This window comes from Schistocerca cancellata, chromosome 2 (assembly GCF_023864275.1).
Source record: "Schistocerca cancellata isolate TAMUIC-IGC-003103 chromosome 2, iqSchCanc2.1, whole genome shotgun sequence".
NCBI classification, from domain to species: domain Eukaryota; kingdom Metazoa; phylum Arthropoda; class Insecta; order Orthoptera; family Acrididae; genus Schistocerca; species Schistocerca cancellata.
The window spans coordinates 467,970,930-467,994,581 of NC_064627.1; the positions used below are offsets into that span (position 1 = coordinate 467,970,930).

General features: G+C 43.6%; 1 protein-coding gene across 2 annotated transcripts in view; it reads left to right on the forward strand.

The window, feature by feature from the left end:
• LOC126161985 (transcription factor GATA-6-like) overlaps nucleotides 1-23,652 on the forward strand; it is a 524,655-nt gene that overhangs the window by 362,068 nt on the left and 138,935 nt on the right. For both annotated transcript variants that reach the window (XM_049918185.1, XM_049918186.1), the window contains exons 3-4: nucleotides 1,827-1,933; nucleotides 11,142-11,558. In XM_049918185.1, coding sequence (XP_049774142.1) covers nucleotides 1,827-1,933; nucleotides 11,142-11,558 — 524 coding nt within the window. The remainder of the gene's footprint in view (nucleotides 1-1,826; nucleotides 1,934-11,141; nucleotides 11,559-23,652) is intronic.

Below are 23,652 nucleotides of genomic sequence, written 5' to 3' on the forward strand. Positions count from 1 at the left end.
TCAGGTTAAGTAGTGTGTAACCTTAGGGACTGATGACCTTAGCAGTTAAGTCCCATAAGATTTCACACACATTTGAACATTTAATGGCTAATCATAACCAGACATACGCAAACATCGCAGTACCCACATCCTGCGAGACCTCACTTGGTGAAAACTAACCAATATGCAGAGTCATACCCCAAGAACCAAGCGTCTCCATCTGGGACTGTTACCAGCTTTTCTTAGAGTCTGTTGAAGAGACGGACTGAAGATATTCTTGATTTGATATATCTACCTGGTCGCTGGTACCTCCCTCGTGCCCTCGACCTTTCCTTCCACGATTATTTTCTAGACACACCATTTCATACGCAGCGTCGTGCATCAGCACCGACCAGGTTCCCACGAAAGATTTTTTTTTTTGAGGGGGGGAGGGGGGAACGAGGCAGCAAACCGGAAAGCTTATTTTACCTAGTGTGACCTGTTAAATTATAATATACAGATTCGATTGAACCTTTTAAGAGATCAGACTGGGAGTGGTCAAGAACTGATTTGCTGTTTTCATTCCCCTTAAAAGATTCATAAAAGTGGTAATAGCTCAAATTTCCGCAAAACTGCTAGATAAATATTTATTTAATTTACAGCAGTGTTACTGCATTGTCAGTCTCAATGCTACTAGAATATCTCCATTGTATCTAGTATAAACCCAAATCCAAACATTTTGGGAGGGGGTAGGGGGAGAGGGCGAGGCACGGGCTACTGCCCCCATCCCCTTCCCCCTTTACCAACTGCGTGCGGGCCTGGCTCCAATGCTCAATTCTTGTCTCAATACGCTGCTTGTTTTTGACCTTAAGGGTCCGTGTTTCGCAACCGTAAAAGAGGACTAAAAACACGAGCGCTTTAACAAGCTGGATCTTTGTGCTTTTCGTTATAGCACTGTTGTGTCTGATCTTGTGAACTACTTCGTAGCCACTCGCGGAGATGAGGCTCTTGCACTATATAGATTAGCGGGGAAAGCTGTGACAAACCAGTCTTCAGACTGACAATACTAAGAACATGGACAGTTTACAGAGAGGGCAGATTGCATACTTTGAACCTGAGGTCGGTAATTACGCTCTCGTAGCAGTTCTTGTCAGGCTGTAATCAATGCTTGAGGTTGCAGTTTATTGTGTTGAAAAGCTCCAAATATTATCACATTTAAGTTCTCTGTAGTGTCTAGCAGGTTCAGGCATCAACAAAAACTCCCAAAAAATAAGTGATCAAACGAAATTTGGCAGCCAATCGACTTAAAAGCTACTGTACATAACAATCTACAGAAAAAGAACGACGGTAACAACTATAAAATACATCTCCGTACCCAAATAAATATACTGTTTGGAGATAAAAGAATCACATATGGTGTTACCACAGGATCGGGGTACGTCGTTCTGAGAAAATTTTACACTATGTTATGTTTTACTGAAGCAGATGACTTGAAATAATTTTAGTAAAAACTGTTAAATTCAGAGTAGAAATGTAGGGTGATGCACGATTGATATAACAAACAAAAGTCACGCTATCGTCGGATCTGGTCCGCTTTTAGATGTAACATGTAGGAAGCATGAACCGTAGAGAGAACGGAGACTAGACTGTTGCATGACAAGTAGGGGTGAAGAAGAGAGGTGAGGTGGGCTGCCCCCTTAAAAACCAGGAAAGCGCTTCTCTGCTTTACTTTGGTTAGGAATAACAGTCGTGTGCAGTAATTGCTGGCGCCACATCCTGCTGCCCTCTAAATGAGTGATTTAGGGCGCTAGCTCCTGGACGCCTCGAGTGCAGATTATTCTGACGCTGTGCTTGTGCTGGTGTTGCAGCCCGCTGTACTCTCGGAGCACGCTGTACCCCAGCTCCATGTCCTACCTCACCACCAGCGCCGCTGATGTCGGCCAGGCCGTCGCAACGTCGCCCATGTGGACGCAAGGTACGTCTCTAACTCACCGCATCCAGTCTCTGTAAACTTACAACTTGCCCTCCCCCATCATACGCTAGAATTGTCCAGAAACTGCAATTACAGAAGTACGCACATGACGGTCAAATTCGCTATTGCCTTTGTGATCTCACAGGTTTCCTCGGAGTGGTGTACTTCCAGGGGTTTAGCAAGGTCGTTGATTACATTTCATGCACGATATTTGAACTATGGGCCCAACCATCGTCGTCTCCAAGTGCTGTGAACTGTGTTATTCGAACTCGAGCACTGGACACCAGTCAGACTGTCAAGCACTGTTGGTGTCTCGCCGCTGTTTAGACTGTCTCATCGAATGTATCCGAAAGTAATGTGGATTGACGTCAGAAGAGGCCGATCTGCCAATATGAGAACAGGCGGGGACTGTTAGTTGGTTGATTCGAAGGAGAGGACCAAACAGAGAGGTCACTGATCCCATCGGATTAGTGAAAATTGGGGAAAGAAGTAGGGCGTGCCCTTTCAAACGAACCATCCCGTCACGTGTCTAAAGCGGTTTAAGGAAATCACGGGAAACCTAAATCAGGTTGGTCGGACGTGGGTTTGAACCGTCGTCCTCCCGAATGCGAGTGCAGTGTGCTAACCACTGAGCCACCTCACTCGGTGAAGGCGGGGGAGTGTTGTGTTGATGGTAGAGAAGCAGATGGGTCGGTCAGGAGAGGTCAAGAACTTCGGATATGCACCAGTCGTTGAATGTCATCTGAGTAACACATCCAGAAGAACATTCCAACCCTTCTAAAGCTTACCCTAAAGACTGCTATTTTACCGGAATTGGTACAAATTTCCATTCTCTGCTTCAGTCAATACACATAATGTCACATCTGCATGAGTCCAGTAAATTCTCTGAAACTGTGTCAGTTGATTTGTATAGCTTCCCGCACATGGGTATCAGACTGGATTCCCCATTTACGTTCGATGCAGAGGTGCTATTCCAGAACATGGAGTCGCGCAGTCTAGGGCGCCTTGTCACGGTTCGCGCAGCTCCTCCCCCTTCGGAAGTTAGTCATCCCTCCGGCATGGGTGTGTGTTGTCCTTAGCGTCAGTTAGTTTAAGTTACTTTAAGTGGTGCATAAACCTAGGGACCAATGACCTCAGAAGTTTGGCCCCATAGCAACTTACCACAAATTTCCAAACTTTTTCGGAACATTGAGAGCCTTAGCAATTCTCCTCGTCTACAAGGGGAAATCTGAAGCAGACTGTGGTGGCAGTGAGAATTTGGATCGAGGAGGGGGCGTGCCAGGGTAATCCGTGCAGTTGTGTGAAACGCTGTGTCAAGGTGGCTTAGTGGATAGCGCACCAGCCTAGTAAGCAGGAGAGCAGAGATTTTTAGTCGCTGCTTCAGTCTATACACATAAAAAGACTATTGGTGATGTGAACTGGAAATGCGAAGAAAAAATGCGCAACCAAATCACCACCAGGCAGACCTCATGTACTGACAGACGGGGACCATCGAGAATTGTGGACGGTGGCTGAGAAAAAATGGAATAAATCAACGGAACTGGATCACTCCTGAGCTCCAAAGTGCTGCCCGCTGTCCAGCTAGCACAGTGACTGCGCGAATGGAGTTAAAAAGAACGGGCTACACTGTCCGAACAGCTCCTCACAAGCAACACATCTGTTTAGTCAGTGCTAAGCGATGCATGAAGTGGCGTACAGAGCGACAACAATGAACAGTGGGTGACTGGAAGAGAGTGATTTGGAGTGGTGAATCGCGCTAATATCCTGTGGCAACGCGCTGAAAGAGTTTGGGTTTGACTGATGCGTGGAGAACGTTACCTGCCATAATGTGTAGTGACAACTATGGCGAAAACAGGAAGCAGTGTTACGGTATTGGCGTATTTTTCGTTGTTAGTGTGTAGTCCCCTTATTGTACTCAAGAAAACGCTAAATGCCGAAGGATATGACCACAGTTTAAAACATTGTGTACTGCATATAGTAGAGAGGCAATCGGAGACGCTGACTGCATCAGTAGTTTATGCACCCTGTCATAAAGCTGTATCTGTGACCAATAGTTTGTGAACAATAACCTTTCCAAAAATAGACTGGTCTGTTCAGTGCCCCGACCTAAACCCAGTGTAACTCCTCTGGGATGAGTTGGAACACCAACTTCACTACAAACACCAGGGTTCAACAACGCTGCTTTCTCTGGTTTCGATTCTTGAGAATGAATGAGTTATCATTCCTCCACCGACATTCCGACACCTCACTGAAAGTGTCCACAGCAGAGCTGAAGCAGTCATCAAGGCGAAGGGTATACACACCCCACAGTACTGTCCGGATACTTTTGATTAGATGGTGTATTGGTGAATTCGACTCCCGGTTCCCCTACCCCCATTGATCCTTCCTTGCTTGCTTGTTTGTGTTTCAGAGCCCTCACTGTAATTCCCTGAAACTCTCATTCTCTCAGTGTTTTCCAGCTGTGATGAATGAGATGGCCTGGACATCTGAACAAATTGTGGTTCGAATCCTGAGCCTTGTTTAAGTTGAAACCTCCGTCACGGTTTTTTAGGTCTCCCGACATTTTTTTTGTATCCCAGAAACTTTACTTTCCACCACGATACTGGTCTCGTATTATTTCCTTTCACTATTACGAAATACGAGGTCAGTACCGTGGTGCAACATAAGTACGGAATCTGTGAAAATAAAGATGTCGCAAAATCTTATCTGTTGCGGAGGGTTCAAATGTTAGTAATCGTATGTCATTTAGAAACCACTTTGCAAAATATTTACATAAATTATATCCAAATTCTTGCCCCTTCATGGATGGGGTGCCGAGAAATCAATCACTTATATGCCACTTGTGCGAGCTGTTACTAGTCAGATTTTATCTTCGTAGCTTCTAAGGAAGGAAAACCTAGAGGAGGGAAGAACATTTAATGTTGTTCTCTCCTGCGAGTCAGAGAAACCTTTCAAAATTGGCGTTGCCGTTCTCTGTACATGCTCTGCATTCACCATTACTCAAACCTTAGTGGATCCCATATACATGCCTAGAATACTTCCTGTAAGTGATGCAGTTTCTTTCTAACATCAATTAAGTCTTTGAAGTCTTGTAGATAACCGATGGCGGATTGAAACGAGAGAGTAGAAAAGCTCCTGGAGTTCTAGCAAACGCATTGTTAATAAATGTGATGGCTATTTATTGAAGAGAATACTCATATACATATATAACGTACGATATGCTGACGATATAATAAATTGCAAAGCATGTTTGGATACTTATTTACAAAGAACACTGTAATGCAAATACAAATTAGCTTCATTTATGGTTTTAAAAACACTGTTAGATTTCTTAACGGAGAAAATTAAAATAGATTTTGTTTGTGAGGCTGCTCAAAACTTCTGATCGAAATGCCTATACTGTTCACGATTACTGAACTATTTGGTAAAGTGGTGGTTTATCCCCCCTTGTCGCCAGTTATGTGTTCGAGAACATAGTAAGGAACTGGAATTAATAGCTAGGAGAATGTAGGATACCACCAGCTATGCTTCGGTAAAAGGATAGAAATAACAGAATAAAATATCTTAGATTTGCGGAGGATTTTAGCATGCAAATACAGCTGTATGAATCAATCCTCTTGAATTCCGATGTAAAGAATATCTGCAGAAGTAACCAAATTGTAGACAGTTATAAAACATACCTGAAAAAATTAGTAACAGCTATAGATCTCAAAGAGAAAGTAAATAAATGAAAATAACGGGTAGATAAGTAAAAGTTGGAGAGAGCATACGGAACAAAGAAAAAATTACGACAAAACATGTTTACCAGAAGAAATGGAATTAGTACACTATAGTACAGTAGTGACATCAGATTGCGTGTATATGAACAAATATGATATACTGAATTATATTTTAAACAAGTTAGAAGTAAGTGAAAGGAGCTTGGTTACGAGGATTTTAGATATGATAACAGCAGCAGAAATCTAGTAATTAAGACATCATATAAAAAATACGAGGGCGTGCTGAAAACTGTCTTCTAATTTTTTTGTAAAAAAAACTCTCAATGCTTTTTAAATAAAAACATTTTGATTCTACATATTTATTTTTCATGTATACATATTTTCAGAGGGCTCCGAATTGCAGTATGTAACATGACGGTTAATATCGCTGCAGTATCTGCAACAATGTGAAGCATTAGGTTCACTGTCATTAATCATCCTGCATAGTCTTGGAACCATCCGATTTTCATCTTTTTACACGACTTAGAGAACACTTTCGAGAACTTAACTTCGATAGTATTGAAGTGGTGCAAGCAGAGGTGAGACCGTAGTTCTGTCAACAAAGTCAGACATTCGACAGTAGCGGTCACGAGGATGGCTATATTGAGAAACAAATATGTAGACATGAATAATACAGAGATAGAATGTTAATAACGTTAGTTTTATTTAAAAAGTTTAAGTCTTCACATAAAATCATCGGAGGCATTACTTTTCAGTACGCCCTGGTATAGAAGAACATAGAAAGTAAAACGGAAGAGACGACTGATGTCCATTTAACATCTGTGCGTGATAGGTGAGAGGTTAACCAACGTCGGTTTGAAATGTGTGTGAGAGTCTAGTGAATACAGTTACCACAAAATCTCATAAGTCAACAAGAACCGAGGATACAGACATATACTAGAAAATATAATTAAAAATGGGATGATTCCATGCTAAGTCTGCCACAAAGTCACCCGAACAGAGGAAGAACTTATTGGGTTGTTAAGAAGGTTAAAATGTTAAACGACCAATAATAATAAAAATGTCTAGTAGATGTACTATCTGGAAACAATAAGGTTTCTGCAGTTCAGGCGCACGTGTGATCTAAAGTGAGAACAGAACTTGGAGGGGGGAAAAGAAAAGAAAAGAAAAGAAAAGAAGAAAAAGAAAAGGAAACAGAAAAAATACCGCCCGTGTGCGGGTCGTGTAGATAGCGATCTCGTTTCGCATCGTAATGGGCGAGCACTAAGTGGCCGTCGAAAGCCATAGCTTGTGCTGAATGAATCTGGCGCCAGCGTTTCTAGGAATTTCAGCCCACATGTTCCACAAGCACTGATTGGCGTGTTGCATGCGTATGAACAGCGATAAACGTCATTCGTCTGGTGGAAAATGTCCCAAAATGAGCATCGTAATACGCATTAGTTGCTTTTCTTGATGTGGTTTTCAGTCCGAATATTGGTCTGATGCAGCTCTCCACGTTACTCTATCGTGTGCAATCCTCTTTAACTCTGCATAACTACCACAACGTACATCCATTTTGAACCTACTAACTATATATAAGCTTTGGTCTCCCTCTACAATTTCTATCCCCCAACCTTCCCTCCATCACCAAACGGACGATTCCTTGGTGCCTCATGATGTGTACCGTCAACTGATCACTTCTTTTGGTCAAATTGTGCCACAACTTTCTTTATGCATAATAAGCTGTGCCATGTACTAGAAACACGTGAAAACTTGTTCCGGTCCGTCATCTGTAAAGCATATTTGCATTTACCTACACACACACTGTAAAAACTACAATTTTCCTTCCAGTTCCATTCATTACTTCCTCTTTTGTTATTAGATCAACCGATGTAATCTTCAACATTATTCTACAGCACCCCATTGAAAAACTTCTATTCTCTTCTTCTCTGAACTACCTATCGCCAACATTCCACCTCCATACACGGCTACACTCCGGACATACTGTATGTCTTTAGGCGTTAAAAAATTCCTCTCTTTCAGAAATGCTTTTCTTGCTGTTTGCTTGTCTGTATTTTATATCTTTCTTACTTAGACCGTCATCATTTATTTTTCTGCCAAAATAACAAAAACTCATCCGCTACTTTCAGCGTTTCATTCACTAATCTAATTCCCACAACATAACCAGATTCAAATCTACTACATTCCATTATTCGCGTTCTGTAAACGGTCATCTTATAATTTCTGTTCTAGATACTATCCATTATATTTAAATGCTCTTCCAAGCCCTTTGTTGTCTCTGGCAGAATAACAATGCCATCGACAAAGTGCAAAGTTTTTATTTCTTCTCCAAGAGCTTTAATTCGTTTTCCAAATTTCTCCTTGGTTTACTTCACAGCTTGCTCAATGTACTGATGGAATAACACTAGGGATAGCTACAACCCTGCCTCACTCCCTTAACGAGTACGGTTTCCCTTTCACGTCCTTAGACACTCTGTAACTGCAGTCTAGTTTATGTGCAAGCTGTTAATAACTTTTCACTCCTTGCTCCATTCAACACTTTAAAGTGTTTAGTCTAGTCCACACTGACAAATGCTTTCACTAAATCTACTAATGTCACGGAGATAGTTTTGACTTTCTGTATCTTATCCTCTAAGATAGGTAGTAGGGTTAGTTTTGCTTCGTGTGTTTCTACATTTCTCTTGAATCGAAATTGATTTTCCCTAAGGTTGAGTTTTACCAATTTTTCCGTTCGTCTGCAAATAAATCTTGTCAATATTTTGCAGTGTTGACTGATGGTTCGGTAGCATTCACACCTGTCAGCACCTACGATTTTTGGAATTCTTCCTAAAGTTAAAGGATATTTCGCCTCTATCGTGTGTCTTGCACTCCAGGTGGAATAATTTTGTCACGGCTGGCTCTCCGAAGGATATTAATAATTTTAAGGGAATGTCGTCTATCCAGGCCCTGGTGTCCACATAGGTTTTCCAATGCTCTGTCAAATTCTTTTCTCAGTATCATCTCTTGCAACTCATCTTCATCTGCTTCCTCTTCTCTTTCTGCAATATCGTCCTCAAGTTTGTTTCCCTTACACAGACCCTCTATGTAGTCCTTACAACTATCAGGCTTCCCAGCTTTTGGTATTCCTACAGTTGCTTCTCTTTCTTCCAAAGTCTCTTCACTGTTCCAGTAGGCGGCACCTGTCTATCCCGTGGTCACGTTTGTTTCTACAGCTTCACATTTGCCCTCTAGCCATTCCTACTTAGCAATTTTGCACTTCATGAATCTCATTTTTAGACGTCTGTATTCCTTTCGCATTCTTCATGCTTTGTCTTTTTATTTTTCTCCTCTCTTCAGCTAAATTTAATATCTTGTAAGTTATTAAGAGATTTCTACTAGGACTTTTTACCTGTTTGATCCTCTGCTGCTTTCAGTATATAGTTTCACAAAACTATCATTCAGTTCAACGTTACATAATCTCTGATTTATTAGCTGTGTTCAGGTTCCATCTCCTTAATTTCCTAACTTTTGCGATTTCTTCAGGTTTAGTCTGCAGCTCATAACTAATAAGTGTTACCAGAGTCAACATACGCCACTAGAAACGTCTACAGGATAGAGTCTGATTTGTAAACCTCTGTGTGACAGTTATACTATAAATCTGAAGCCTTACGGTGTCCTCAGATGTCTTTCTGAAAGGTTTTGAAACAATGTGTCAGCTATAAGTAAATTATGCTCTGTGCAGAATTTTACCGAGTGTCTCAGGTAGTTCCCCAGTTCATGTCCTCCCCCTATTTTTGTTTCTCTTCATCTGCGGAGCTAGTAGACTTACAGACTTGTACTATTGTGATGGATGTTGGCTTTGTGTCTATCTTGAGTACTATAATGGGTTGACTATGTTGTTCACGACAACTTACCCCATTCTTATTTTCTTATTTATTATTAGGCCTACTCCTGCATTGCCCCTATCTGATATTGTGTTCATGATCCTGCAATGACCCGACAAGAAATCCTGTTCTTTCTGCCACCGTACTCCGCTAATTGCCACCTATCCCATCCCCTTCTTAAATTCTCTAAGCTACCTGTCCGATTAAGGGATCCAACATTCTGTGCTGCGACACTTAGAATGCCAATCTTATTTTTTCTGATGAGTATATTCTACTGTGATATCCAACCAGAGATTCTAATGGCAGAGTATATTACCTTAGAGTTAGAAATCATAAAAACAAATATTCACTCGAGATACAAATTAGGTATGAAAAAGCCAAGACTGTTTCAGTAATAAAATTCTGTGCTCTGAAGTGGAACAAGTGTAGGAAATCATGGGATGACTACTGTGTTGATAGGTCTAAAAAATCCCCTAGGTAGTTGATAAATCTAGATTCGAAGTAGTACACTGATGTAAATGGAAAGTGTTACACCATGAAACACCAGTTGGGTATTTATCAAACTTTCTGACGATTTCATCATATGGTAGGTATGCTGTATTACGATCTCGACCTAAAAACTTCCCGTAACATCACACCCAACAGCCTTCACATACTTCAACCGTTCGTCACCTGCAGGAACGGGTTGTTTTTTGTTTTGAAAATAAACCTGCATAATGATGATATTTTAATAAACATTTCTCGCAGGCATGGATGCAGTAGAATAAATTTTCTGTTTGTTGCGTTCCTCGATTTTGATAAACTTTAGAAATGACACCAAGTAACGTCGTAAGCTGTGATAAAAATATTCTTTGATATTGGACCGGGTTTTGTCAAAGTCCATTTTACAGCACAGTTCTGGTTAATACCAAAAGTTAATTTTTTTTACGTATTGTATACAATATGTGCCTGGCTACTAACCAGACTGTTTCCTGTCGAATTTTTGACATTGTGCTCCTCTTTTGAAGCAACTGTATTCGAATGTAACTTCGGCCGCTTACCAAAACTGTGTTGGAAAATTGTCTTTGATTGGAACTGGATGTTTAGTAATGAACATTTTGCGTATATGTGGTGGTTGTCCTTCCGAATAAGCCCAAAAGAACAGACACATATAATTCGGCGAGGACAAAAAATGATCCCTTCAAGGTGGATGCACGCCAAGGCTGAACTGTTACAGGAACCAGCGAGATGCTGCGAGTATTGATAATGGGCGCTTCATCAGTAATGTGTGATTAAGTTCAAGATTTGGGTCTGATGGGAGGCGAGCTATGGTAGTCCGTGCAGCTGCGATGACTGGGGAGAATGGTCGGAGCATCTGCCTGGTAAGCAGGAGAACCGGGCTCGAATCTCGATGGGGTACAAATTTTGAACTTCCTCCATTAATCTAATCGATGCCCATTGGCAGCTAATGTCTTTAATCCCTCTGCGTCTTGAATATTTTCCAAGCAGTTACTGTCTTACAGGAAGTCCCTCCTAAATCTGAATGTATTTGATAGCATTCGGTCAAGGTTTTTTGGCGTATCTCTTCCAATTTCCGTAACTGTATCGGAATGTGGTCACAGACTGGGGTATCGCATCATTCTCCCGCAGCCGGGCTGGACGACTACAGCCTCATCAACAAGGCTAGCCAGATGGCACCGTCGCTGCCGCCGTTCACGCAGCGGTTCAACTCTCTGGTGTCGATGGGGAGCAACGGTGGGGGCGGCGGAGGCGGCGCCAGCAGCCCGGGGGCGGTGTCGGTGTCGTCGGCGGCGCACCTGTCGCACGCGCGGCCCTCGCCCTACACGCCGTCGCCGGCGGCGGCGCCGACGCAGCCTGCCTCCGCGACGTCGAGCGCCGGGGGCGGCGCCGCGACGTTCGAGGCGTCGCTGTGGGGGTACGAGGCGTCGCCGCTGCAGCAGTACGGCGTGTCGCCGCTGGCCGCCTCCAGCCGCGCCAGGGCTGCCAACCCCTCGGCGCCCGCCGCGCCCTCGCCCTCGCCCCTGTCAGTGCCGGCGCTCACTGCCAGTGAGTACCGCTCGCTACCTGCCAGCCTGCATCGGCACCACGACATTCCTCTGTTCTGCCCTGTGTACTTCGTGCGAGGGTCATTCAGAAACTAATGCCTCCCAATTCTTTTCATGGAAGCTACAACAGCTACGGAAAGCGCCGTAACTCAAACACAGCAGTTTTTAAGCTACATACTGTCATTTTTTTCACACGGTCACCATCATAATTGTGCTGACGGAAACTGCAGAACGATAATAAAGAAGTGATAAGGAAACATCACCAACTCGACTTGATGTTTTAAGGAGAAAAAAAGGACACTTGCAAGAGTTCAGTCCCAACAATTTGGGCCATAATTCTAAAAATGCGCGATTATGACCTTTAAACTCCGTATGTACCGGCTGTATGTCACTGGCTCCACACCCACCGCAACCGCCTGCTACCCGAACGCGAACTACTGTGCAGCAGTTTGTGACAGGTACTTGCACACAATGTCGGCGAATAAGGAAGCGATAGTGCTTTGTTAATTTAGTTAAAGTGCGCGGTTTGTACCCTGTAGTAGCTGGCAGAGATGTCTTTGCTTTGAACGCTTTCACGTTGCGATTCACAAATGCAGTGTACATTAATCAAATGGTCTGTCATTAAAGTAGTGTCGTATCGCTATTCAGTCATTAACATCGCTGTCAGGCGTTTATTTTCTTTGGATTGGAATGCTGACATCCTAAAAATGAAGTACATTTATAGGAGTTGCGGTGTTCTTCAAATTGATTCGCATGATTAAATTGTAAATCGAAAATCATGAACACCATTTGATAATAGCTCTTCAGTTGCTGGTTGTCACTTCACAGCGCCGTACTTCGCGAGTGGGCATTCAGCGGCTGCAGTGGGGCGGAGATAGTGGAAAATAAAAAGTGCGCGCGAGGTTTAAAAGCTGTATATTTAGAAGCTGCGTACTATCATAATTATGCCAGAAATTTTAGTGTGCTAAGTATTTCTGCAGCTGATATCTTAAAAGTGTGTCTGTATTTTTCGTCGTCGAAATTTAAAATATGCTATCGATTTGGCGATGTTTCCTTACGAGTGACTTCCTGGACGAGGGAATTCGAAAGAAGTCATGTGACATCCGCAAAGAACCACTGGTGACATAACGACGAAAAAACAGATTTAAAGAAAGCAAAAAAAGTAGTTGCTGGCTACGAAAGTCCCGGGTTCACTACCCAGTGGCTCCCTCGGAAACCTCTTGACAAAATAAGGAGTGAAATCGACATCTAACCACCGAAGTGGCGTTAAATAGAAAGGCTGGCATCAGGTTAGGCCCAACATGACATTTGGCTACATACTGTCATTTTTCCACATATTTACTGTGGTATAAACCTCCCCACCCTCTCACTTCCCCCCTCCATCTACAATTAATTATTGGCCCGTGGGTCATTGATTATTTCCACAGACTGTACCAGTGTGGTTAACTGAAATACCGTATCTCAATAAAGTACTGTCACTAGATCACTCAACGAATCCTCTAAAATTGTTAAAGCTCACTTTAATCGACACAGTGTTGGCAGAAACGCTGTGGATCGGAGAACCATGGTTCAGTCCTGCTGGCAAGATTGAGCAGCAGTATTGTCACCTGGTATCAATTCCAAGGCCGCTCGATGGGTGAGGGTGAGCATACACACAGTCTATTATTTGGTCTTGTCGCGCAAAAGAATTTATCAACACAAGAACCCTCGTAAAAGAAAATGCATGTGTTCTTAATTATACAAGCTAAGCTGACGAAAAAAGTGAGAGAAATCATTTTACAACAAACGGGGAATTTACCTGCACACTGGAACCTGATTTAGTGCAGCTATCGTGGCCTCTCTCATCCTTCACAGAGACGGCTGCACGACACTCCTACTCTCCAGCACTGTCCGTCCAGAAGTGACCTCTTCTTCTACCACGTAACCCGTTGACCTTTCTTCGACTAGTGGCATCAGTGTGTGTCCTGCGCGAGCTCCTTCCATGTCAACCCAGTTCATGTTGTAGGCACACTTCTCCCACAGTAACGACAGAAGAACTTTTCTCTGTTAAGTTTCCTCGGATGGTCCATTCTGCACGAGGCCTGTGGCTTACATTATCTTTGAACTAAGCAGCAGCGGCGGTTGTACAACATTCCCCATGACACACGATCGAGGGACATGTTTCGTCAAGTGCGCCCTCGCTCATGTCACAGACTGTTTCGAATCCGTATGTATAAATATTGCCTCATTAGGTACGGTAATGAATTAAAATGTTCGTATCATCATTCATTATGAACTTTTCCACAGTACCGATCGCGTGTAAACCTGAACCAGCTCAAGCTAGCCACTGTGTTGCAGTCTGACAACATAACCTGAGTCTGCAAAATGTTGGCTACGCGGTCCATATTTCTTAGGCCCAAAGAGATGGAAGACTCAAGTTACTGAATCGGGACTGTATGCTGGATGTCGTAGGACAGTCCAGCACAATTTGTGGATGTGTTCCATAGTCACGAAACTGTTGTCCGATCTGACCTTATCGCGAAATTTTCCGGCAGATTAAAAATGTGTGCCGGACTGAGACTCGAACTCGGGACCTATGTACTTCCGCCAGTTGCTGGGCTCTTCGAAAGTTCACGCAAGGTCTGTTGCGAACTTGAGGGACTAGTGCGCCTGGAAGAAAAGATATTACGGTGACATGACTTAGCCACAACGTTAGGGATGTTTCCAGAATGAAATTTTCACTTTGCAGCGTAGTGTGACCTTATATGAAGATGAATATGGTAGAGCACTAGCCCGTGAAAGATAAAGGCCCCGGTAAAAAGTTATAATCTGCCAGGAAGTTTCATACTAGCGCACATTCCACTGCAGAGTGAAAATGTCTTTCTTGTAACGTTATCGTGTTGCAAGCGGAAGTTTGTCATCTTCTATGGCATGAATAGAAATTTGCGATCCGAGCTTATTCTTCTGAAAAGGCATTTGATATGTTCTCAGAGACATCCAATACAATCACACCCTTCCCAACTCTTAAAACTGCCCACCTCATTTTGTCCTCGGATGACTGTATCTTGAACTAATCATTTGCTGGAGAATTCCCATGCCGCCAGTCCATAGAGTGTCTCTTCGATTCCGGCTCTTAGCGGTGATGTCATACCTAGGGATGATTGTATCCAGAAAATGGTCTCCTTCAGTCTCCTGATGGTCCAGCAGAGTCCAACAAATTTCCTTTCACAGTCTTTTTTTAAAAATTCGCGGGACCCAGCTCACATAAACACTTCCTGATAGCCAAGGTCGCGTCTCATCTTGTCTATGGTATACAGGCTGGGCACACGATTCCTTGGTCGTAACCCACCGACGATCACTTGTGAGATGATGGTGACGTCGTTAATTACGAGAGATAGTAGCTGAGCAGAGTCGACTGGGATGTCTCTCTTCATTCGTGCAGTTCTCATCACCACTGAAGAGAAGTAACCTTCATCTGACGTTAACAACGTCTACCGTATCGTCACAATATACCTTTAGCAAACGCCGATGGATTTCATTTGTTGCACTTTCATCAGTGGTGAATCCAATGGTTCATCTCTGTTTCATACTCACCTCGGAGTCATACACCAGTCTGAACTATTTCCTACTGTTGCTGTCTGTCGCAGGACATTGAAACCAGCATGACATTAGAGGGAAGATTCAGAAATTAGTACTACGCATGATAATCTGCCACGGACTTTCAATCAAAACAGAAAAACTTAAGGCATTAGTTTCTGAATGACGCTCGTACAATTTTTCTCTTCCAGGTCTACACTAATTCTTTTTGCTGTGTGCTTCTTGCATTTTCTGGCTGTTGTCGTGCACTGTAAAACCTTCAGAGCTTTTAAGTATTGGCACAGTGAAGTTCAGATGTACTCCATGAATATGCTTCGGCCCCGAGGCTGAGGTGTTACTCAGGAGCACAGTTCTTGAATAACCTACAAGGGAAAATGACGCTAATACACAGGATGTATCATGCCATATCTAACACCTTATTTAAGTGGTAGACATCGCTTCACTTAATAATTTCACGACTGCCATTTTTCCGCTTTACCGATTTTTACCGATTTAGACCCAGGGAACCAATAGCTAAAAATAGAGCACGGAAACCTTGAGACCAAGCCCGTACTTTCTTGTAATGTTGCCCATCACTTAATGGTATCTTTGTTTCAGTATTCTGAGGTTTCAGATCACATGAAATATCTGAGCCTTAATTGTTCCTAACGAATAACAAAACAATTTTCCATTCCGTAGATATGGTTACCAGCACTGTATAGCGGTGGTGGTACTTAACCTGCAGCAGTTGTTCCTCTCCCCCTTCCCTCGCCACTACCTACGAGTAGATGGGGCAATCAGTACCTCCTGCACACCGTTCTCCTTTCTGATATTGCTAAAGAAAATGTGGCTAAATAATGTCATCCCTTTGCGTATGCCCCTTTTTCTATTAAACACACTGTTCAGTTCTTGTAATTAAACTCCAGTGTCTGTACCTTTAGTGGAAATTTTTCACTCATTTTCCTTCAGTCTGCGAATTTAAACCCTATAACCTGCAAAGGCAGTATTCTGTGATTATGTTTGAAATACAAATTTCGTACTATCAATTGTTTTCAGAACCATTCTATTGCCGCCAAAGTACATTTCACTTGAGAATCACGAAGATAAGTACGGAGACATACAGTCAGTCGTCTTTCCCTCGAGCTATTTACGAATGGAGCATGAAAGAAAAGACTAGTAGTGGTACAGGGAACCATTTTTTGTCTTCTTCCACCACTATTCCCCTCCCCCTTCCCCCCCCCCTCCTCTTTCTGTTCTGTTCGCAATTTTGTGCAGGAAGGTTGAGTGTTGGGTTTCCGTATGCAGCTCCTCCAACTGACTGAGAACGCCTCGGTTAAACAACTGAAATAAGCTACATCTCCTTTTGTCCTGAAAGAGCATTCAGTATCTATCCTTACAGAGAAAACTTGATCAATAGGTCTTACCTGTTGGCGATGTCACTTACGTGGCATCCGGCAGGTGTCATTACAGATGGTCGCTTCATATCAGCGTTTGTGGGAGTGAGACGTAAAAGGCAGTCTCTTACGGCATTCGTTCCAGAGCTTGTTGTAGCGAAACGAGGGAAAGAAAGAAAGAAAGAAAGAAAGAAAGAAAGAAAGAAAGGTAGTTAGTATAAGAATGCCGTTGGGAAGATGACTAATGCAGTACAGTCATAAAACGGGATAAGGGTCCAATTCATTCATGTGTATTGCCACGTTTACTTCGCTAGTTTTGACTGTACAGAATATGTGGAAATTAGTGTTATGGTTGTGAAGAAGGAAACGTCTTGTGGTTGCTGGTTTATGCATCATTTGAGTAGAGCAGCAGCATTGGTGTATATCTCATTATTTGCTGTGATACACCAGCCTTGTTTCGGAGCTCACCTGTCATTGGTACACAGGCTGGTGACTATAAACTGTATATACTATTAGCATGACTGTTCTTCATATCAACCATTTTACTGAGCTGATGACTTTGAACGAGCCATATCTGTCCTTCACGTCAAGCGTCATCTCTTCGGAGTAACGCCGCAAACCCCCTTAGAATGGATGGTGAAGAGTACTTTGAGTACCATGCTAACCCCTCCACCTCTTTTTCTGCTGCATTCTAGAAAAATACTCGTTAAGAAAGACTGTCAATAAGCGTCCGTACAACCTCGAATCTCTCTGAGCGTCCGGTGATGGCAATTTTATGATATCTACGTCTACAATCATATCCCACCAGTCACAGTATGGCGCGTGGCTGCGGGTACCCTGGACCACTATTAGTCATTTTCTTTCACGTGACACTCGCAAACAGAGCTAGGGAAAAACAAAAGTCTGTATCCGTCCGTACGAGTCCTAATCCCTCTAACCTTATCTTCACGGCCATTACGTGAAATTTACGTTGGCAAGAGTACAATCGTTCTGCAGTCAACTTGGAGTGCCGGTTATCTAAATTTTCTCAATAGCACTTCTAGAAAAGAACGTCGCTTTCTCTGCAGTGATTACCATTTGAGTTTTGGAAGTATCTCCTTGATACCTATGTGTTGTTCGGACCTACCAGTAGCAAATGTAGCAGCATACCTCACCTCTGAATTACTTCGATGTCTTCCTTTAATCCTGATGCGGATCACAAACACTCGAACAGTAGTCAGCAATTGGTCGCACTCGCGTCCTATATGCGGTCTCCTTAACAGATGAACCACATTTTCCCAAAATTCTCCCAGCAAACCGAAGTTGACTGTTCACCTTTCCCACTGCAGTCCTTACATGCTCATTCCATTTCATGCTGCTTTGCAACGTCACAGCTAGATATTCAGTCGGCGCGACTGTGACAAGCAGCACGCTACTAATGCTGTATTCGAACATTACGGGATTGGTTGTCTTACTCATATGAATTAACTTACATTTTTCTACATTTAGAGGTAGCTCGCATTCATCACACCAACTAGAAGGTTTGTCTACATCTTGTACGCTCCTACAGTCACTCAACGACGACAATTCCCCGTACACCACAAAATCATCACAGCTATATATATATATATATATATATATATATATATATATATATATATATATATATATACAGTGGCCTAACATCCTTTCCTGGGGCACCATTGACGATACTATTGTCTCTGATGAACTCTGGGCGTTGAGGGCAACGTCTGAGTGGGCAGCAGTAATACACGAGGTGTAGTCGTAAAGCTTTAATTATCATCTCGAAAAAAATAGTTATTTTTCGTTTGTTTGTAGATTCGTGTCACAGTTACGGTACTTACTGATATGTCCGTTCCACGGTACCGTAGCAGGCTAGTAGTGGAGCCAAAAGAAAATGACGCAGCTCGTGTCCACTGTATCGGTGGTCTGTAGTATAGTTCTGTTTTGCCTCCACTAGTACCGTGCTACGGTACTATAACTCGGGGCTTTCAATGAGTACCGTAAGTGTAGACAGGTACCTGCATGCAAGCGAATAAAACTTTATAACTAAGCCTCAGCTCCTCTTGGAATATGCGCTTTCGGAATTCCAACTGTAAACGTCTCCTTGCTTCACCATGCCTTTCTTGTAGAGTCTGCCAGTGGAGGTTTGATGACTACCACTGTGGCGCCCTCGCTGTTTCTAAACAATCCAGTGAGAGACGCCCTGACTTGTCTGGATCTTCCCTATTTCCAGAAAGGTTTCGGCGCCGCTGACGGAAAATCACCTCGTGAAACAGATGTGATATCCGAAGTTCCCCATGTAAGTGTTCAAGCCCTCTACTGCTCCCAGTCTGTATAAACGGTTTTGGGAGCAGTCCGAGCAATCCTCTCAGTTTGGTTGGAGGTGATGCTGTCGTGTAGCGTCTAGTAAAGTCTTCGCAGATCAGTACGAATTACAAAATGATTTGGACAAAATACCAGTGACGATCGACTGCGAACAATGAAAAGTGAGGTCCTCCACATGACTACTAACAAAATCGTTAAATTTCTGTTACACGACAAATAATACAACTTTAAAGGTTGTCGATGCAGCTAAAGACTGAGCGATTACAAACAACTCAGATTTCAACCATCAGATGTGGGAGAAGGCGAACGTATTTGTTGTACCGTCACCGTAGAGTGTTCCACTTCGTTAACGGAGCCACAACGTCACCTCTGATCGTACCGCTCCCTCACTATGAAAGTAAGGTTCTCTAAGGTGTTTTTAAATTTTGGAAACAGACGAAAATCTTATGGGGCCAAGTCGGGACTCTATGGAGGATTCCGGATGACAGTGAACCCAAGGCGTCGGACTGTTACAGATCGTGTGTGGTCTGGCATGCCGAAGGGAGGGTGCTCCATGTGTGAACGAACTGTTTTGTGGTCAGAAAGTTGTTTAGACCACGATGTTTCTCACGCACTTACATAGTTGCGTTACACGCAGCCGTGTTACAGGCTACAATTCGGAGCCCACTAGGGACAGGACGTTGCAAATATATAGACAAAGATAAAGATTGTAGAAAACGTTTGATTTATTTAAAGAGCTTTAAAAGTTTCACATAAGTATTTCGGGGGCAGCACGCGATCGTACTAACGAGTGACTACATTAGGTGACAGGACTGAAGGAAAACATCGAAAAAGCTCATAGCTCGTTTTATAATACGGCAAAATATGAGACACGTCTCACGGATTGAGAGGGGAACTGGGATGGAAATCACTAACACAAAGACGTTTTTCCTTGCGGCGAAATCTCTTCGGAAATTTTGATCAGAAACTTTCTCCTCCGAATCCAAAGATGTTTTGTTGACTTCCACCTACGTAGGAAGATACGACTGAGGTACTGCAACGAAAAATTTCTCACTAAGCGAGGATACAAAATATTACTAATGACAGAAGACTTAGTTTAAGTTAATTAGCAGGGCAAAAAGTGCATTACAATGACGATGGGAAAATTATTTTCATGGAAATATCGTGGACTGGAAGTAAACAGATAATTCTATAAAATAGGATTCATGAATGTTTAAATACACCATTGTCAAAAAATTTGCGGTGGAACCACATCATGTCAATGAGTATGTTGGTTATGGTTACTGTCCCATGATGCGTGACCGATCAGTTGAGAACATACGGGTCTGATGCGGTAGCACAGATTTTATCAGAAAATTAAGTAACATAAAGAAAAAATTAATGTCAGTCGGTTCTCTCTTCAGCTACAGAAGAATCGACGATAGAGCGTCAACAGTGTTCGCTTGTTTTCTCCTCGAATGATCAGCGTCCAATTTCTCGTCGTCGGCCACTGGAATTAAAAAAAAAAAAAAGTACAATGAAAATTGTGTCCGTGGCAAAGAAAATGAGGAAGGTAATTGATTACAAACAATTAAACACGGTTAAGTATAACAAGTACGTTAATTATTGCCAGCAAACAGGCATATAATAAACTTACTTCCGACCTCTCGGAACTCACAGATGCCGGCCAGTGTGGCCGAGCGGTTCTAGGCGCTTCTGTCTGGAACCGTGCGACCGCAACGGTCGCAAGTTCGAATCCTGCCTCGGGCGTGGATGTGTGTGATGTCCTTAGGTTGATGACCATAGCTGTTAAGTCCCATAGTGCTCAGAGCCATTTTTTTTTTTTTTGAATTCACAGAGCAAAACGGCGCAAAAACATTACTTAGACAGATGAAATGATTACATTCCATGGTGATGAGACACAGTAATACAGCATATATTGAACGAATGCAGTGCCATTTTACTGTATATTTCTGTATATTTACTGTGTACAAGCTAGATTTCGGCTTTCACGCTATTGTCGAGTACAATGATCTTATTCCATAACGTATTTTGCTGTGTACTGTTCAGTATTACATATTATTTCACGCCATTATCGAGTCCAGTGCTTTGGCCGTTGACATTTAAATACATGCTCAAATGCCTAGCTTACCGACCTGTCCAGCCATTTGAGCATCTATTTAAATATCAACGGCTAAAGCATTGTACTTGTAATAGTGTGAAATATGTAATCCTGCACAGTACACACCGAAATACGTTAATAGTCTAAGATCGTTGAACTCGATAACGGCATGAGAGCCGAAATATAGGTTTTATAAAGGCAATATACAGGACATATACAGATAAATGGCGGTGTATTCCACCAAAAGAGTGATGTACATTAGTTTGTTATAAGCAGCATAGCGTAGCAGTTTCAAAGAGTTACAGAAGCCTGGCTTCTTAGATGAATATTCACTTTGATTGGTATTATGAAAAACTGCAGAGTGGTTTAAATAGTACTTCAAAATTTAGTGCTCAAGCATTAATTTTTTGCACGTGCTATTCGATAGTGGAGCGACCGCGAAATAGTCTGAAAGTGAAACTTCCTGGCAGATTAAAACTGTGTCCCAGACAGAGACTCAAACTCGGGACCTTTGCCTTTCGCGAGCAAGTGCTCTACCATGTGAGCTACCCAAGCACGACTAACAGGAGAGCTTCTGTAAAGTTTGGAAAGTAGGGACGAGGTACTGGCAGAAGTAAAGCTGTGAGGACGGGGCGTGAGTCGTGCTTGGGTAGCTCAGATGGTAGAGCACTTGCCGCGAAAGGCAAAGGTCCCGAGTTTGAGTCTCTGTCTGGGACACAGTTTTAATCTGCCAGGAAGTTTCATATCAGCGCACACTCCGCTACAGAGTGAAAATCTCATTCTAGTCTGAAAGTGTTTCTACGAACGTTCTAGAAAATAAGTGTGAATTTCGGAGTACTGATGTTTACGTAAGCGTATTACATCTGTTAATCCCATTGCCTAGGAGATAGACGAACGAGTAATACTCAGGAATCTGTCGGGTTTCGTAAGCTATCTTCCTGGTGCATCGTTAGGATTCGTGGACTGAATCTCAGCACGGCAGCTGCTTTTCCTACGAGTTTTATGCCCTCTGTTCCGCTTCAGGTCGCTCCGGATGCATACTCAGGCTCGTTGGTGATTCGCTGTAGGGTCCGAGCAAGCGAGTAGAGACAGCGGCAGGTTTCAAGGTCACCGAGTCCGGAGAGAAGTCGCGGCGACGCACGGGGTCTGGCTGGCTGGCTGGACGTGACGCCATGTAAACACTGCCGGACAACGGATTCGGCCTGCCTCACGTAAAGAGCGTATCTCGGCGAGACGTGACGTGACCCGCCGCGCGATGATACGGGCCGTCGCGGGCGTCTGCGATCGTGATGGGAGTGGACGTTGGCGGGGCACCTCGGCGTTCCGCTGACGCAGCTGGCCTGGTTAGGCGCGTCAGCTCGGCTTCCCGGGAAGCGCGTTGCTTACCGGGCGGCGCTCGGCCGCCTCGCCACGCCACGCCACGCCTCACCTTGCCCTTGCCTCCCAGCGGAGCTGGAGTGGCGACACGGCACGGCTCGCTCCAAAACAAACCGCCGGCGCGACCTCCGCCAGTGCGTCGCCAAACTGGGCGCGCCGGCCCCGGTTGTGGGCCACGTCCCACTTTCCAACGGTGGTGCGACAGCCCTAAACATGACACTCTTAGCGCACTTAGAAAGGGACCGCGCATACCCGTTAACACCGATTTCGTCCAAACTTATAGTATATCTACATTCATATTCCGCAAGCCACCCAACGGTGTGTGGCGGAGGGCACTTTACGTGCCACTGTCATTACCTCCCTTTCCTGTTCCAGTCGCGTATGGTTCGCGGGAAGGACGACTGCCGGAAAGCCTCCGTGCGCGCTCGAATATCTATAATTTTACATTCGTGATCTCCTCGGGAGGTATAAGTAGGGGGAAGCAATATATTCCATACCTCATCCAGAAACGCACCCTCTCGAAACCTGGACAGCAAGCTACACTGCGATGCGGAGCGCCTCTCTTGCAGAGTCTGCCACTTGAGTTTGCTAAATATCTCCGTAACGCTATCACGCTTACCAAATAAGCCTGTGACGAAACGCGCCGCTCTTCTTTGAATCTTCTCTCTCCCCTCCGCCAACCCGACCTGGTACGGATCCCACACTGATGAGCAATACTCAAGTATAGGTCGAACGAGTGTTTTGTAAGCCACCTCCTTTGTTGGTGGACTACATTTTCTAAGGACTCTCCCAATGAATCTCAACCTAGCACCCGCCTTACCAACAATTAATTTTATATGATCATTCCACTTCAAATCGTTCCGCACGCATACTCCCTGATATTTTACAGAAGTAACTGCTACCAGTGTTTGTTCCGCTATCATATAATCATACAATAAACGATCCTTCTTTCTATTTATTCTCAATACATTACATTTGCCTACGTTAAGGGTCAGTTGCCACTCCCTGCACCAAGTGCCTACCCGCTGCAGATCTTCTGCATTTCGCTGCAATTTTCTAATGCTGCAACTTCTCTGTATACTACAGCATCATCCGCGAAAAGCCGCATGGAACTTCCGAAACTATCTACTAGGTCATTTATATATATTGTGAAAAGCAACGGTCCCATAACACTCCCCTGCGGCACGCTAGAGGTTACTTTAACGTCTATAGACGCCTCTCCATTGAGAACAACATGCTGTGTTCTGTTTGCTAAAACTCTTCAATCCAGCCACACTGCTGGTCTGATAGTCTTGCTTTGTTTATCACGCGACAGTGCGGAACTGCATCGAACGCCTTCC